Raw genomic sequence first — 19,502 nt, 5'->3', positions numbered from 1 at the left:
TATTCACATTTACTCTTAACTTTCTTCTTCCACACACTTTACCAAACTCCGTCACCAGCTTCTGCAGTTTCTCACATGAATCCGCCACCAGCGCTGTATCATCAGCGAACAACAACTGACTCACTTCCCAAGCTCTCTCATCCCCAACAGACTTCATACTTGCCCCTCTTTCCAAGACTCTTGCATTTACCTCCCTAACAACCCCATCCATAAACAAATTAAACAACCATGGAGACATCACACACCCCTGCCGCAAACCTACATTCACTGAGAACCAATCACTTTCCTCTCTTCCTACACGTACACATGCCTTACATCCTCGATAAAAACTTTTCACTGCTTCTAACAACTTGCCTCCCACACCATATATTCTTAATACCTTCCACAGAGCATCTCTATCAACTCTATCATATGCCTTCTCCAGATCCATAAATGCTACATACAAATCCATTTGCTTTTCTAAGTATTTCTCACATACATTCTTCAAAGCAAACACCTGATCCACACATCCTCTACCACTTCTGAAACCACACTGCTCTTCCCCAATCTGATGCTCTGTACATGCCTTCACCCTTTCAATCAATACCCTCCCATATAATTTACCAGGAATACTCAACAAACTTATACCTCTGTAATTTGAGCACTCACTCTTATCCCCTTTGTTGGGGTGAACCATGAAAAGTTCTGTGGGGCCTGGTCTTCTGTATAAGGAGCTATGGTTCTGATGCAATGCACATGACAGCTAGAGAACAGATGTAACCAAATGCTGCCTTTCTTTGTCTGCCCCTGCATTACCTTGCCAATGTAAGAAACAGCAATCAGCAGTGAAAAAAATAACATTTTTTCTTGATGAGGAAGGAAAGTTTAAACAAAATTCGGAGAAACATACTAGAAAAATCCGATAACTATGATTTGAAATTAACAAACAGCTATGAACATAGTGATCCTGAAAACGAAAACTGAGTTCAAGCTGATTTTGGCAGACATGAAAGTGGTGAAGAGAGAAAGAAGCTAGACAGCTTTATGATGAATTCTTTAGACTTGTCATTGTATTCTAACATTTTTTTTTATAAAAAAAAAAAAATCATAACGATATGAATTTTATGCATGTCAATTTGCATAATGTTTAGAGGCCTTACCAACTACAAAAAAAGTTATATGAAAAAGAATCTTTAAAAGACTTCATCAATATATCACAATACTCTGTGAATTTTCCAACAATTCAAAATACGGATGAAAGGTTCACTTTTCTGCTAGTGGGTTGCTTTTAACTGGTGAGGTACACTTTTGACCTATTACAGAAAGTGAAATATTCAAATAATGGAAAGCCTGCAAAGAGCAAGTTATGCCCATTCAGTAAAGCTTTAAGAGAATCTGACTCACAATATGTACCTAAAGGACGGACACACGAATGAACAAGCACACATGGGTATACTAATGTCCAGCTTTCACTTCATGTCCTTGACATAAGACTGTGAATTATCATGTACAGTGCCCATACTTAACATAAGGATGCTAAATAAGAAGCTTATCCATATACACCATGTTGTCTTCATGATTTCATGAAAGCTATAAAAGCAGTCACATGATCTGTTAAACAGAAGCTAAAATCACATACTGGGATTCTATGCACCAATTAGCAAAATATCTATCAGATGCTTCAGGAATAATTTTCAAGTAAATTAAAAATTAGGCAAAAATAGAAAAAATCAAGTCAATCATCCTAACTCTCCTTACATAACAAATCATCATATCTAAATGAATCTTACATACAGCCTCCCCTGTACATTTTTTTGTACATTCCTATACAAGATAAAACCTTTGAAAAGGTTAATTGTGGCATAAAATAGCAATTAACTATTATGACCATACTAGTGATCATAAAATACAGAGATGCAAAGTGGCCAAGTCAACCAACAAATTCTCTAGTTCAGCAAATATTTACCCGGCAGGCTGCAGGGTAATTCTTTCCCACCCTGCTTCCAGGATGCTTTATACTAATTTGTACAATACTGTGATACAAGTAAATTTTCCACTACAAATTCTTTTATCATATACAAATACATAATGTAGGCACTTGTACCGCAGAACTTGGAGCAAGAAATCATTTTCACTTTCAATAGATATTCTGTCTTTGATAATTTTCAAGCATAAGTAATATCATACACATCTGAGGAACATATGCCTACATAACACAAATGTTACAAGTTAAAAATATTTTACAAAACTTAATCATGTTCTTATCATATATATAACTTACAAAATACCTCTTATTCACAATACCTGTAACATCTCTATAATGATGGCATGTTGCAAAACAATGTCAAACTCTTGCATGCAGCATCATAACAGGTCTACCACTTCCTTTTCTTCACCATAATCGACTGTGGGGTCAAGTTCTGGAGACAGCCAACGTGCATCTGTCAACTATATGAAATATTAGAATCAATCTATATCATAAAATATCTATCAATGTAAACCTATGCCATCTCTTATCTTCTCCATGAGCATGGTCTTTTGAGTACTCTTCTGGCTCACAGTTCATTAAGTCCTAAAGGATTTGACAATGAGCAATCTCTAATCCTTGCTTGCCTATAGTTACGGACACGCCAGGTATGGACCTCCAGGGTCAGAGACATCAGAGTGTCTCCATCAGTTAGAGATATATATGTATCTTTACATGTACATACAAATACACTTAGACATTCAACATGTGCATGCTTATGACCAAGTGCTCAAACAAACACATAAAGTTAAGATTAACATTAAAGTGTCTAGCTGTTCGGTAGGATCCTTATTGTTCATTGTTTCTACTAATGCCATTCCTCGCGTTCTTTTCTTAGATTAAGAACCATAAAGAAAGTACTCTACATGTTTGCTATGAACAGGGAGTTGTTCAGTGTTCCACCACTAGTTATCTTAATCATGCATGTTTCCAAAGGTAAAAATGATATAAGCAATTTAGCAGAAATGGCAAGGTAATTTGATGCCCTGGGAAGCTGAAAATGTGGAAGTGGATGGAGGACTTTGAAATTGTTTGTTGGCTGGCATGTAGGTACACAGCTTGTTGATAGTGACCAGATAAGAGCCCACACTCCTACATGAAATCAGCAAGGTGATGCACTTTAGAAGTAGCAGTTCTCCCGTCAAGAGCATTTTGTCTGCTAAGACTGAAATGATGGATTCTCTGACATTTGGGACACCAGCAACCACACCAATGTTATTGTCAAAAACAAGAATCATGCCTATTTCTGTAGGTTTAATGAGTACTAAAAATTTAGTTGAAATGATTTAGTAGGTTTGAATATCTTTAGTTTTAGTATTTAAATATCAAAGAGCGATTATATGAAACTCGATACTGCATACATATTTGTATTACTCAAAGAATATCATATTACTCTGCCATATCTACAATTTTCTCTTTTACTTTCTGGGCAGAACACAGTATACACAACTATGAACTGTATTACCCATGGCAGATATTAATATCAAAGTCGAACAAACAACAGCTCTCCCTCACGAAGTAGAGGCAACTGCTTTTTCAGAGTCTACTGTCCCAGTATTTTTTTGAAGAAATAACAAAAGATGTCAAGTTTCCACAAAGCTATCGAGGAGGTAGAGAACAAAACTATGGAGAAAATTGAAGCAGATGGACATCATGTCATCCAAATTGTGCACCACCTATAAAAATCTCATAAACAATGTCTCTCTGTACTTTAGCCATAAGGTCCTAGACTATTTTAAGAGACAATGAGTGTTCTAAAACCAGTACTGGGGGATGATGTTATGATGACAAAGATAAAAATTTTGCTCTGGCTACATGTTACACATCATAAAGCCTACAAGTTTGTTTGTAATATACTTGCATTACCATCAAATACATCACACAATTGGTTCAATAGAATTAGTATGAATGTTATATCTAAAAAGTTGAAGCCAAATGTCTCTGTACGTAGTAGTTGTAAGCAGTCAATGACCAGGGAGTCACATTACCTGCACTAGCCGCCTGGGTACTGGGAGGGTTAGTGACAGCTGCATAGTGAGCCAGCATATCAGTGGTTGTCAAGTTGTACTCCTTTGACCCAGGTAACTGACTTTTCTTTCTCCCTAACCTGCACATGGACTACTGCCATTCTGTGTACAAATATACAATCCTTCCTTGTCACACGTAACACTTGACAACACAACTCACAGTTCATTCTTCATAACTCTACATGTTCCTGCGGGGAACACTATGTGGTAGCCCTGCCTTTTGGCAATATGGTGCAGATTTTACACTGCTAAATGTACCGGTGATAATCTCTTCCATGTGAATCACCCCTGATCCTCCTCTCTCATGCAATTGGGAAAACTCTAGTCATAGCTATTGACCTTTCTCCAGTCTTTGTATATAAAACTCCCTTCCTTTGGTTTCTATACTTCTCTCGGGTTCCTAAAGTATAGTTTCCTCTGTCCATTCCATTACAGTAGTTATTAATAGAGTTACAATCTCCTCTCATCCTATGAAGTGATGTTCCTCTGGGTTCTGTACTATCAGCCAATCTCTTTTTTCTCTCAACAAATGATCTGCTTCTAACCCTATTCAATCTTCTGCTGATGGTTCCACTTTGTGCACCAACTCTCTCCCTCCCCTCCTACTTCTCATTCTCTTTCTTGTGCTGATAATATTTCCTCTCTTAGTATGGATCTGCACAGCATCTCAGAATGGAAAAGCTCTTATCTAGTTGTATTCAATAGTGCTACAACAAATTCTTATCTTTGTATCTCTATCTCTGTGTCATTTGTTTCCCTTCAATTCATATTGAAAATACCATAAGAAATACATAAGAAATGTTCGGCATAACCATATCTTTGGCTCTATCTTGGAAAGCCAATATAATAAACATCACAAAGGCAACTTCCTAAAAACTAAGTGCATGGTATTGGTGGGGTTTTTATTCATCCTAGTATGGAGTACTACCAACAAATCTGAGTTGACTATTCCTCCACCTCTTTACTTACAAGAATGGAATCAAAATCCTTCAACCTCATTAATATTCTTTACATCACCTCTTTTTAACCATCCTTTTCTGTACAATGCAATGTTGCTGCTCTCTCTATTTTCTCTCTTTTATACATACTATTTTGGCCACTGTTCTTGTATCCCCATGTATCTCCACCACCAAAGCTTGGATCCAAGTCACAAGTCAGGATGCTACTTCCAACAACTTCTCCGAGAAGATCAGCCATTCCAGGATTGATCCTTATGATACCTCCTTCTTCTCACAAACAAGTAAACTCTGGTTTTCTCTTTTCCCTTTCATGTTTCCCTCTTCCTGCAACCTTACTACTTTTAAGAGTGAGGTGTAGAGAGATCTGAGGAGTCCTAATTAATTTCGACACTGTTTTTCTCTTACTCTATTTCTTTCAGTCATGATGACCTTTGTTAAGTACATACTTTGTCCACGCCATGTTGGCCACTATAAAAACGTAATCTTATTTCAGTTTCACAGATGGGTGGAGCATGCACAACCATCCTCTCACATGTCAAAGATATAAGCAAAAAGAAACTGAAAGATTACTGTTTTGAGGAAAGAAAACCAATCCTTTTCAAAAGATAGACCCATAAGAGTATCTGAAAAAGCATTAGACTGGTGAAGGCTTAAAATTCTGATTTATTGCTTACAGCTCACTGTTATAGCTTTCTCTCTATCCCTTCCCTCAGTGTGGTGCTAAATCACCGGGGATAGCACAGTGACCTCTTGCTGTTTTGACATCTGAGTCAAGTCCCTTCCCAGGTTCATACAATCAGGACCACTATGCCACCTCCTCTTCCTCTATCCTCTCATCATCCCACTTCATCCTGGTTCCTACTCCTTACTACCCTTCCTGGTTATTCTTATTGGAACAGTATACGCCACTCCATCCTGATTCCCTACTCCTTACTATCCTTCCTGCCTGTCCTTAGAGTAACAGTATAAATGAGGAAATTGCGAGCCATGCCTGCAGTCTACATGAAAGGTAAGCTAGAAGAGGGCGGCTGTGGAGCTCTTGATTCAAAGGGGGTAAGCTCAGTGATTATCTGTGTTGTGTGTCAGCTTATCTGCATGTTTATCTAATCATTCATGTTAGCCTTATCTGTATATCAATAATCTGCATATCAACCTTTAGACCTGTAATTGGGGTTAATTATTGAATAACTCATTAATGGAAGATTAATCTTGGTTTGACAGAGTATTCTAGTTTTACTCTGTTTCTATACGCACCTTATCACTTAATGTCCATACCTCATTTATTATCCCTACAAATTCACTTGATGTCTATAGCTGGCAAACCTACATAAATTATCACTCAAAATAAGATTCTATATCAATCACAGGACCATTATTTGATCAAAAATTTGAAGAATGCTTTTTGAAGTAAATGTTCATGCATGAGAAACCTACATTTTTTTTTTCTTTATAAAATCTGCACATCTACAAACATAAATGATTGGTGTCATTTAGTTGGATTTTCAAGAAGCACTTAACAATGTCCCTTGTCAAAGATTACGGACAAACTTTAAACCATATGGTACTATACATTCAGTAACTAAAACACTGGTAAATCAACTATAAACATAAAAAAGTGAAAAAGAGTCAAGCCTCAAAAGAGCTTGATGTAACATGATCAGTAATTGATCAGTCTGTGGGTTAATTCTCTTTCCGGCAGACATCATTGAAGCTAACAATTGGCTATGTTGTGAAATATCAAAATATACAGATGACACTAAACTACAATGGACTGTAATTGTGGATACTGAACGTTTTAAGTTGTAAACTGACTCAGACACTCTGATTGCATGGGCTCAGAGGTAAAATATGAATTCTAATATCATTAAGGTTAATGTTTTAAACAAAGGCAGTGAACACAAACTACAATATGAATTCTGCTAAGCTACAGTATAACAAAAAGAAAAAAGGCTTAAGTTTCATAATCTTTAAAGACCTAAAGCCAAGCAATCTGAACACTGAAAAAATAAAGTATCAATGGAATGGCACCTGAATTCAAGTCAAAGAAACTAATCCTTACTCTGTACAATTCATTTACACATGTAAGTAAGGGGAAAATGCTGGTATCCAAGTACAGAAATGAAGGGAATGTATTGGGAAAAGGTCCCAAAAGTATGTGAGGGGTATGGAGTATGTCAGGGAGGTGTGTTTCAGAAGCACTGAAACTTTTCTTCAGCACCCTTCAGATTTCCTAGGGGATGGAAGGTATTTGAGACACAGGTTTTTAAAATGATTATTAAATTAATGAAAACGATTCAATTACAGAGTGCTAAATTGAAATTACTATGAATGTTCTCATACGTGCTGATATCATCTATCCTCTTCCAAAATACTTATTGAAATATACATCACAACTAACAAAAACCCTGATGTGGAACTAAGAAGAGCTACAGTATAATCAGTCATGGATAAGTAATGCATGATATGACTGCAACGTTGGGAGTTCTAAAGATTAACAGCATCTTTAATGAAAATAATGATCATACTCTTCCCCTTGTTGGCTGCAATTTTTTTGCAAATAATCCAGAAGTATGCTTCACAGAATAAAAATTACCCACTTTCTGATATCATTATTGATATTATAAAGATTTTCTAAAGCAGTCTGTTTTCTTATACTTGTACCAGTAGAGAAGAGGCCCTGAGATTTATGGTGACAAATATATGCATATTGAAAGATTTTCAGTTTTGCAAGATTCTTAGTTTTCTGTAAGAACCAATGGCTAGAACATTTAACACACCAGTTTGTTCTAGCTACAAAATTTTTTTGAGCAAATTTTAAGGACATATTTCTTAAGACAACTAACAACATTTCATGAGGCTATAAACAATGATTCTGGGGATGTACACCTTAATCTTATGCGCAAAATCCATAACATTTTATTCACCCAGTCAGTAAGGCTACTGAAATCACAAACATAGTTTTTAAGAAACATTTTGCATAAAAAATCCTTTACCTACTGGGAATGCTTTTATTCATGGCTTTCAAAATCAAAAGAATGGAAATCAAAGAAACGAAATAACTTACTAGCAAGTCAGCTGTAGCCCTTGGTACACGGTGTGCCTCACACCAATCACTTAGCTTTGCTAAGAGGCCTGAGGGATTAACAGAAAAAGTACTTCCAGCCCAAACACCTTTAACATCCTTGCCATCATCAGTCATTTCATAATCTACTTCCATTCCTGAAAATATAGGTGAAAAAATAACAAATGATGCAAATAAAATATATTGGGAAAAGAGCATCTGTAAACAGAGATCAACTCAACTTAATATTCTAGGAAGCTCATGTCTGTCCTCAACTAAGCTCAGGCTCATGTGAGCATATTTACTCATGCAAGTTTTATCTAACATTTCCTGAAAACATATGGTAGGTTTCACCCATGCAGTAAGCAACAGAAAAAGAATGGAGAAACTGAACATGGACTCCATGCTGGCCTCCCTCCCTCCTTACACCCAATCAATAAATTCTGTGTCTGTTATTCATTCAAATTTCAACTTTTATTCTCATCATTTCTGCTAAGTGATACATATGATAACAATTCTTCCTTTTCATCAAACAACATTACATATGATTACATATGATTTGATAAGTCATAGGATATGCACCTCAAATACCATTTGTAGGGATACTAAGGTAAGCACAGCTGTATTCTGCACCTGCCTGGTGATGGAGAAGACCTCAACAAGGATACTAATCCTATAATAAGTCAAATGGATATTCAACCTTCAAACTGCAATCCACATACACTAATATGCTCTAAGGTAACAGCAACCCAAATCACCTGATGAGTTAAATTCAACTGCCACTTTTTAAATATCTAGCTGACTTACCATACCATTGGTAGCCTAGAGAGGTCTCTTCCATTGCCAGATAAAAATGGGCTAAAATTCTCCTCTCCTCTATACCTTTATAACCACCATTTTATGCCTATGGTTGCTAATCTGCAAGTTATGTGCACACAGTAAACCTGCACAAAAAACAAAGACTGTTTGATGACCTAAATGATCAGGAAGAGCATTTTCGATAAGTATCCACTAGCAAGAAAAGTGAAAATGAAAACCACCAATCTTGTTTTGCATTTGAAATACTATTCTCTAGAGTTTGTCCAAACTTTTTTGCCTATTGTACCCCTTGTTACCTTCTTCTACAATTAAGTATCCCCATGACTGATTAAACTCACTATTTGGAAGGACAATGCAAATCATATCAAGTTTGCATAATTTGAGTGCTGGACAATAAATTATCATTCAGTATACTAAAGGAAAAAGACTAAAGAAATAACATAAAGATACTTGAAAATTACTAACAACTCAATGTGAAATGTGGGGTTGATGTTAAAAGATGATTTTTGCCATTCTGTGTAGAAGCGAGGCTACTGCAGTAATCAGGCTTTGTTCCATGTTTATATTTAGTTTGTTTCTCTGTTTTGACTTGATAATGCTCATTGCATTGAAAGATGCTTCAAAGAGGTAAGTAGACCCAAAGGGCAGAAAGTTTTCCAAAGACTTCTTTTCCAAGTCAGGGTGCTCCTTCTTTGCACAGCCCCAGAACTGTGTGAGGGTTGAGTTTTCAAATATCAGTTTGAGGCCATGGTCTGAACACACTTCTAATAGTGCTTCCTGAAGGCAAATACAAAACTTTATTTTATTTTCAGACAGGCGGAAAGGATTTCTAACCTAATCCAGCTGTACAGATCTCTCATATATGTCAGGAAAGTAACACTTAAAAGCACATAAAGTTGGTCAAATGTTCCACAATAACTATTTTCACAGTCTCTTATCACTGTTACTGGAAAAATAAGCATGTGACAGAGGGAGACACATTAAATCTCCACCTGAGCATATCTCCTTCCACAACTCTATTTTCTTTTGAAAACCACCAACTTTATAAGTTAAGAATGTTCACATCACTGCCCAGCATAGACATATTCAACTCATTCAGTTTGCTGAATATGTCTGCAAGATATGCCATTTGTGCAAGCTAAGTGTTTCAGAAAATGTGGCAAAAGGAGATCCATGTTTAGATAAAAAGGAGCCTACCTTATCTTGCAACTTGAACAACCTGGTGAGTACCCTCCCAGTCGACAACCAGTGCACTTGTGTGTGCAGTAAAAACTGTGTGTGCTCAGATCCTATGCTTTTCGCACAGTATGCAAAAAAGGTGAGCATTAAGTGGCCTTGACTGCATAAAGTTGATTACTTTGATGCCATCATTCAATATCCCATGTAACTGAACTCATTATTTTTGATGCTAATGATTCTCTGTGAATGATGCAATGAGTCCACTCAACATCAAGATTTTCCTTCTTAATCCATGCAATAAGTCCCTTCACTTTCCTGCTCATAGATGCAAAAATGTCTGTATACACGCTAATGCATGATTTCCAACTAATCCTTCAGAGAAGAACTGATTAATGACAATGAATATGGCTTCCCCAGTTCAGAGTTCCAATTTTTTGCAAAAAAAAACATGTTCATTTATATCATCTCCATCAATGTATCTCATAAATGAGGCAAGTTGAGCCTGTCCACTGACATCAGTCAATTCGTCAATAAAATCTGCACTCATTTCATTTACCTTTTGAGAAACAGATGTGTGACAAAGAAACAGCCTTTAGTAGGCCAGCTGCCTTTTTATCAAGCAATTTTTCAGCCATCACAACTGCAGCTAGCAATATCAGCTCTACAGCTTCATTAAAAGGCCTTTTAGCTTTAGCAACTAATACAGATACTGCTATAGATGCTTCCAGAGCTTTGCATGATGTTGTGGAGGCTTTCATAATTGTTGTCTAGGATCATTCAAAATCAGAAAGTTTTCTTTTAAAAATCTTCATCAATTTGCCAACATGACACTAATGTTGTGTGTTAAAGTGTCATTGGAGGTGAGCTGTTTCAAAACTACTGTTGGCCAACCTCTCCCAACAAAAGAAGCACAAAACTTCCAGAGGATCAGAATTCATAGAATAAAATAAAAAAGCACATAATCTTCCTTGTATTGCCAATATATAGGTAGGTCTGTTATACTTTTCTTCATGGCTGCTTGATTTCCTTCACTTGCATTGCTGCTGCAGCTGCTACAGCTATCACATTTTAACCATCTTTTGGTCTCCCTACCCCTTACTCCCATCTCCCTTTAATTTCTTTCTTGTTCATCTTAATTCGTACTCTTGTCATTCACTTAAGTTGGAAACTGCGTAAGTGTTGTGGTTATTCAGTTATTCTATATTCTTAAAAAATCACCCATGCACATATACACATGCTCAGTAAAGTTATCTTCTCATTTACCCATTTGAACAATGCTGCAAACCCTCAAGGGTACAATGCACCCCAGTTTAAACTAGACAACACTGCCCTAGAGACTATAAATCATCACAATAATTTACTTACCAACATATAAGATATGGCTAAGGTCCACCTTCTTCAGGCAAATTCCATATAAAAAGCAGTGTTCTCTTGAGAAATACACTTGATTACCGTTTTCTAATCGCAGCAAACCAAGGAGACCACAAAGTTCAGTAATACAGCCTTTTGTAGTGCCCTGAAGAAGTATGATGGATTTTCATCCAAATTTCATTTTCAATACCCTAACAATTAGACATACCTTTATATTTTGCTTGTGAACTGCCTTGATCTCTTAAACAAGTCCCCTATACTATATCAGCAACCTGTAAAATTCAAATGAGCGCTTCTGCCATCTCCCCCACCCTATGACTCACTTTAGATTCCATGGTTCCATTCGCTGCCAAGTCCACTCCCAGATACCTAAAACACTTCACTTCCTCCAATTTTTCTCCATTCAAACTTACATCCCACCTAAATTGTCCCTCAAACCTGTTGAACCAAATAACTTTGCTCTTATTCACATTTACTCTCACATTTCTCCTTTCAAACTCAGTCACCAACTTCTGCAGTTTCTCACTTGAATCAGCCACCAGTGCTGTATCATTGGCAAACTACAACTGACTTACTTCCCAGGCCCTCTCATCCCCAACAGACTGCATACTCACCCCTCTCTCAAAAACTTGCATTTATCCCCCTAAACACCCCATTCAAAAACCAACTAAACAACCATGGGGACATCACACACCCCTGCCACAGACTGACCTTCACTGGAATCCAATCGCTCTCCCCTCTTCCTTTATTCTATTTTTTATTCTATTATACTTTGTCGCTGTCTCCCACGTTAACAAGGTAGCGCAAGGAAACAGACGAAAAAAATGGCCCAACCCACCCACATATACGTACACACATGCACATATGTATACCTATACATTTCAACGTATACATATATATATATATACATACACAGACATATACAAATATACACATGTACATAATTCATACTTGCTGCCTTCATTCATTCCCGTCACCATCCTGCCACACATGAAATGACAACCCCCTTCACCCGCATGCACATGAGGTAGTGCTTGGAAAAGACAACAAAGGCCACATTCGCTCACACTCAGTCTCTAGCTGTCATGTATGATGCACCGAAACCACAGTTCCCTTTCAACATCCAGGCCCCACAAAACTTTCCACGGTTTACCCCAGACGCTCCACATGCCCTGGTTCAATCCATTGACAGCAAATCGACCCCGGTATACCACATCGTTCCAATTCACTCTATTCCTTGCATGCCTTTCATCCTCCTGCATGTTCAGGCCCTGATCGCTCAAAATCTTTTTCACTCCATCCTTCCACCTTCAATTTGGTCTCCCACTTCTCGTTACCTCCACCTCTGACACATATATCCTCTTTGTCAATCTTTCCTCACTCATTCTCTCCATGTGACCAAACCATTTCAATACACCCTCTTCTGCTCTCTGAACCACACTCCTTTTATTACCACACATCTCTCTTACCTTTTCATTACTTACTCGACCAAACCACCTCACACCACATATTGTCCTCAAATGTCACATTTCCAACACATCCACCCTCCCACGCACAACTCTATCTATAGCCCATGCCTAGCAACCATATAACATTGCTGGAACCACTATTCCTTCAAACATACCCATTTTTGCTTTCCGAGATAATGTTCTCGTCTCCCACACATTTTTCAATGCTTCCAGAACTTTCGCCCCCTCCCCCACCCTGTAACTCACTTCCGTTTCCATGGTTCCATCCGCTGCCAAGTCCACTCCCAGGTATCTTAAACACTTCACTTCCTCCAGTTTTTCTCCAATCAAACTTACCTCCCAATTGACTTGTCCCTCAACCCTACTGTACCTAATAACCTTGCTCTTATTCACATTTACTCTCAGCTTTCTTCTTTCACACACTTTACCAAACTCAGTCATCAGCTTCTGCAGTTTCTCACCCAAATCCGCCAACAGCGCTGTATCATCAGCAAACAACAACTGACTCACTTCCCAAGCTCTCTCATCCACAACAGACAGCACACTTGCCCCTCTCTACAAAACTCTTGCATTTACCTCCCTAACAACCCCAAATTAAACAACCACGGAGACATCACTCACCCCTGCCGCAAACCAACATTCACTGAGAACCAATCACTTTCCTCTCTTCCTACTCGATAAAAACTTTTCGCTGCTTCTAGCAACTTGCCTCCCACACCATATAATCTTAATACCTTCCACAGAGCATCTCTATCAACTCTATCATATGCCTTCTCTAGATCCATAGATGCTACATACAAATCCATTTGCTTTTCTAAGTATTTCTCACATACATTCTTCAAAGCAAACACCTGATCCACATATCCTCTACCACTTCTGAAACCACACTGCTCTTCCCCAGTCTGATGCTCTGTACATAACTTCACCCTCTCAATCAATATCCTCCCATATGATTTCCCAGGAAAACTCAACAAACTTATACCTCTGTAATTTGGGCACTCACTCTTATCCCCTTTGCCTGTGTGCAATGGCACTATGCAAGCATTCCGCCAGTCCTCAGGCACCTCACCATGAATCATACATACATTTAATAACCTTACCAACCAGTCAACAATACAGACATCCCCTTTTTTTATAAATTCCACTGCAATACCATCCAAACCCACTGCCTTGCAGTGGAATTTATTAAGGGGGTGACTGTGTTGTTGACTGGTGTATATGGTGTGGTAGGTAAGTTGCTAGAAGCAGTGAAAAGTTTTTACTAAGGATGTAAGGCATGTGTATGAGTAGGGTGAGAGGAAAGCAATTGGTTGGAGACAAATTGGAACAAAGTAAAGGAAGCATATTCCTACAAAAATCCTCTGAAAACAGCATCCAAAATTTTTAAATGACCTATTTTTCACAAACTTTCCTATTTCCCATGATGACCTTAAAATACAATACTGTACATGCTGCAGACGCTATAACATTACTGAAAAGATGAGGCTTTAAATCAAAAAGGATGCATTCTTAAATAATGAGCCTCTTTACTCACAATCTTTTCCTCACTGCTCCATGTTGAAACAGATGATCCCTCAACCTTCTGCTTACTTCTGGGTGTGGAATGTTTTTCTAAGGGAGAGTCTTCTTGGATGCTATGCACTTGTCTTCTTAGTCTTTCTGCAACTGACTCAGCTTTGATATTTTCTGTATTTGATGATTTCCTTACTCTTATCTGAAATCACATTCAATTTTCAATGATGCCACCATACTCAAAACAGATGCTGCCAATAAGTTTTTCAAGCACTCTAAAAACATATGGATTAAGAAGCAAATCAGCTGACTCCAGTTACCAATAGAGGTACAGGAATTTTGAGAAAGTTCATACTTTCTATTTCCTTAAAATCAAGATAAACACTTATTATTGTTATGAAATTGTGTTGTCATGAGTGTGTTTGGTTGTATTATATTGTATAGACTTAGTATTGTGAAACAAGTACATGTCCACGCCTTAGCCATCAGAGATGGTGGTAGTGGTGATGTGACAGCTGGAAGGCGACCATGTGCCAATCATATCTTGACTTTGACATCAGCATCTCATTTACATCAGAACTGAGTTGAGTGATGGTCAGTATGGGACCTCTAGTCAATCACAGTAGAGAAGTGGGCCTCCTCGAGTGATGTCTCCCACGTTAATGAGGTAGCACAAGGAAACAGACGAAACAATGGCCCAACCCACCCACATACACATGTATATACATAAACGCCCACACACACAAATATACATACCTATACACTGAGAGAGCAAAAGACAGTGTTTTGAAATGGTTTGGTCACATGGAGAGAATGAGTGAGGAAAGATTAACAAAGAGGATATATGTGTCACAGGTGGAGGGAACGAGAAGTAAGAGACCAAATTGGAGGTGGAAAGATGGAGTGAAAAAGCTTTTGAGTGATCGGGGCCTGATGATGCAGGAGGGTGAAAGGCGTGCAAGGAATAGAGTGAATTGGAACGATGTGGTATACCGGGGTCGACGTGCTGTCAATGAACTGAACCAGGGCATGTGAAGCATCTGGGGTAAACCATGGAAAGTTTTGTGGGGCCTGGAAGTGGAAAGGTAACTGTGGTTTCGGCACATTATACATGACAACTAGAGACTGAGTGTGAACAAAGCTAGGACACCATTTGGTAAAAATTTGGACAATCACATGTTTACCAAATGGCGTCCTAGCTTTGTCTCTTCGATGTATATCAACTGACTGTTATATTTCTCTCTTGTGTCTCCCCTGATGATATGATTATTACACGAAAGTGCACTTGGGAACTTATCGTATTTCATTTTCCCCTTGGACTCATAGGAATATATATATTCATCTATTATACTTTGTTGCTGTCTCCCATCTTATTGAGGTACTATCAAGATCAGATGAACAAAGGCCTCATTTGCATACATGCACTCTCCAGCTGTCATATATAATGCACCAAAACCAGAATCACATATTATTTCATAAGTGCTGGTTAAGCCCATTGATGACATGAAGCCTCACCCTCTTCATGCCACATCAATTCAGCTTATTCCATCCCAAGCACACCTCTCACCTAACCAAATGTTCTGGCCTTGATACCCAAAAGCCTTTTCCATTCCATTCCTCCAGTCTGCCCTTATTCATTCCCGTCGCAACCCCGCCACACATGAAATGAAAACCCCCTCCCCCCACATGTGCACAAGGTAGCGCTACGAAAAGACAACAAAGGCCACATTCGTTCACAGTCTCTAGCTGTCATGTATAATGCACCAAAACCATAGTTCCCTTTCCACATCCAGGTCCCACAAAACTTTCCATGGTTTACCCCAGATGCTTCACATGCCCTGGTTCAATCCATTGACAGCATGTCGACCCCGGTATACCACATCATTCAAATTCACTCTATTCCTTGCACGCCTTTCACCCCGATCACTCAAAAGCTTTTTCACTCCATCTTTCCACCTCCAATTTGGTCTCCCACTTCCCCTCGTTCCCTCCACCTCTGACATATATCCTTTTGGTCAATCTTTCCTCACTCATTCTCTCCATGTGACCAAACCATTTCAAAACACCCTCTTCTCTCTCAACCACACTCTTTTTATTACCACACATCTCTCTTGCCCTTTCATTACTTAATCAAACAGACCTCACACCACATATTGTCCTCAAGCATCTCATTTCCAGCACATCCACCCTCCTCCACACAACTCTATCTATCGCCCATGCCTTGCAACCATATAACATTGTTGGAACCACTATTCCTTCAAACATACCCATTTTTGCTTTCCGAGACAATGTTCACAACTTCCACACATTCTTCAACGCTCCCAGAACTCTCGCCCCCTCCCCACCCTATGATTCACTTCCGCTTCCATGGTTCCATCCACTGCCAAATCCACTCCCAGATATCTAAAATACTTCACTTCCTCCAGTTTTTCTCCTTCAAACTTACCTCCCAATTGACTTGTCCCTCAACCCTACTACACCTAATAACCTTGCTCTTATTCACATTTACTCGCAGCTGTCTTCTTTCACACACTTTACCAAACTCAGTCATCAGCTTCTGCAGCTTCTCAACCGAATCAGCCACCAGCGTTGTATCATCAGCGAACAACAACTGACAGTATGTATTTACTAAAAAGTCTATATAAAAGCATGTCTTATTTCACAGATATTCTTAATCAAGCAAAAAGTCTAAGCATGAATTCATCAGAAAACATGTGTATCCTATTCCTTACTTAAGGATGATACTACTTACATTACTTTCCTCTTTGCCTGAGGACACAGTCATATTCGTCACCACGCCCTTCCCTCCTGATTCACGACAAACATCAACGTGGGATTCTGCAATCTCCATGGACTTCTGTTTTCTATTTTTCTCCACTAGTTCACTTTGCAAATCTTTTTTTGATGGTTTCTCACCAAACCAAACTAATATTGCTATATAATGAACTTCAACACCAGATATCTTTCTTGCAGAGGCTTGGTTCTTTTTAGAAAATAAACGAGCAATACAGCCCAATGGCTCCTCTTTCAAATGAGCCATATGTTTGGACAAATGTGTACCTTCTGGTAGTACCTTCTTATCAACATACACATGTTGTTTGTTAAAAAAGATTCTAGCTTTCCCTCCCTCAAATCTTTTATTCTGCACTTCTAAGATTCCAGAAGCTATCATAAGTTTATGTAACCTTGCTGTCTTTGTTTCAAAAGTCTTTCCCTTAAATTTAACAGATGAACATGGTGTAAGCTCTGATTCTAATGTAGGTTTAAGCTCATTTTTTTGTATGGGGGTTACCTTTCTTACATCCTGGTTTTTCCAAGTAGCAAGGATATTTTCAGTTGCTTTGGGTTTTTTACCAACAAAAGCCAACAGACCAAAATAAGTAACAGTAAACTGCTGAACACAGACTGGTTTAGTAATTTCAGTAACAAAGGCTGTTACACTAGGCACAATCTTTAACTGCTCATGAAAAGAAAGTGATGATACAATCGTTGTACCACCAACATAAAAATCCTGCTTCCGCACAATTGCTAAGTTACTCCTGTTTTTCAACAAAGCAATGTTATCTAAAACTAATATTATACCACAAGTAACACATTCAAACTTTGAGACATCCTTCAAAAATATTTCTACATTTCCTTCAGATACATCAATACATTTCATGCCTTCACTTCCTTCTAATACCATTTTTCTCAACTCACTCATCTGGGGTTCACATGGGAAATTTTGGATGATCTCTTTCGTACTCTGTTTCAGTGCACTTGTATCATTATCTTCATGGTACTCCTCAATTTGCTGATAAGTGACTGGTTTTGTTGCCATTCTAGTCATTTTTTCTTGTGTTTCATGTAGTTCTACTGTCCAAATCTTTCTATAACAATCTAAGCTGTCTTTGATGATGATTTCACTGTTTTTTGGCATTTTCTCTGCCCACACCAACAAAGCAATATTAGCAACCTGGCAGTCTAATAAATATACGGGCTGTTTAAGCTCCAAGATCATTGCATTTACATACTTCAGCGATAGTGGATTTTTCATATCATACTGGGCCTTTATTTCATGCTTCTTAAGGAAGACCAGCTCTTGCAAAAACAATATATATTTTGTGCCACTTCTCAAGATGCCGAATACAGAATTGCTCTCAGCAAACATACAGCACTGTACAGTTTGTGGAACATCCTTTAATACTTGCAAGAACTTCTCTCTCTCTCTCTTACCATCTCTTACTAGGCACTGTTTATCTTTAGTAGTGACACTTGGATATTCTAGTTGTGGGAAATCTTCAAGAAGCCTAAGTGAGTTCCAATAACTTTCTACTAAGCTATTCACCTCCAAGGGTTTCACACCCATCCAAGCTACCAAAGCCTCATGAGTGACAGTGTATCCCCTATGAAAAATGGGCGAGAAAAGAGGTACCACCATAGCTTGAACCTGTGTGTTTTCCTTTCCCTTTAATAATTCTGTTAATGGTTCTTTTGTGAGCAACATACCGACATAAAATCTATGGTTTCTAACCAAGATGGTCATACCTGAGCTTTTAATAATACCTTGGGATTCATCAACAAATTCAAATTTGTCTGATTCAACATACAATATTGAACTTCGTTCAAAAGACTGGTCAGGATCTTTTTCAATTTTCATGTTCAATACTGCACTTTCAGCAGTCTGAACAGGTATGCCTACATATGTCTTGGGTACACAAATTTCTGGAAATTCTTCACCTGTTTTATTAGTTATCTTATTAGAAGAGTGCTTACCTTCATCTTCAATAGGTTTATAGGTCAATATAGGTTCCTCTGCCATAAGGTTGGATGTGATAGGCAAATCTTCATGTACTTTTGATGATTTTGTCATGGGAGAATGTATCTTTTGTTGATTTCCAAGATCTACCAAAAATTTACTTGAGTCAAAGCTTCTTATGTGTCTGAAAGGACATGTGTCAATATATTCTTTTGATAAAGAGGGAGAATTCTTTCCATCAAGATAATCATCATGACTCCAAGGATCATGATCTGATTGTATGGGGAATTCCTGTACTTTACTGACAGCAGGATCACTTTTGTTTGCCTTGCCTTCAGCAAATGGAGATAATGATGGCACTG

General features: G+C 38.2%; 1 protein-coding gene across 1 annotated transcript in view; it reads right to left on the bottom strand.

Annotated features, from left to right (window-relative positions):
- Positions 1-1,072: 1,072 nt before the first annotated feature.
- Positions 1,073-19,502, bottom strand: part of LOC139757745 (uncharacterized) — a 33,986-nt gene continuing 15,556 nt past the window's right edge. Inside the window, exons 3-7 of the mRNA XM_071678495.1 lie at positions 17,155-19,497; positions 14,425-14,604; positions 11,416-11,566; positions 8,056-8,210; positions 1,073-2,427 (exon numbers count right to left, since the gene is read on the bottom strand). Coding sequence (XP_071534596.1) covers positions 2,344-2,427; positions 8,056-8,210; positions 11,416-11,566; positions 14,425-14,604; positions 17,155-19,497 — 2,913 coding nt within the window. The 3' untranslated portion in view covers positions 1,073-2,343. The remainder of the gene's footprint in view (positions 2,428-8,055; positions 8,211-11,415; positions 11,567-14,424; positions 14,605-17,154; positions 19,498-19,502) is intronic.

Source organism: Panulirus ornatus, chromosome 28 (assembly GCF_036320965.1).
Source record: "Panulirus ornatus isolate Po-2019 chromosome 28, ASM3632096v1, whole genome shotgun sequence".
Classification (NCBI taxonomy): Eukaryota; Metazoa; Arthropoda; class Malacostraca; order Decapoda; family Palinuridae; genus Panulirus; species Panulirus ornatus.
This window is presented reverse-complemented; position numbering and strand designations above follow the sequence as displayed.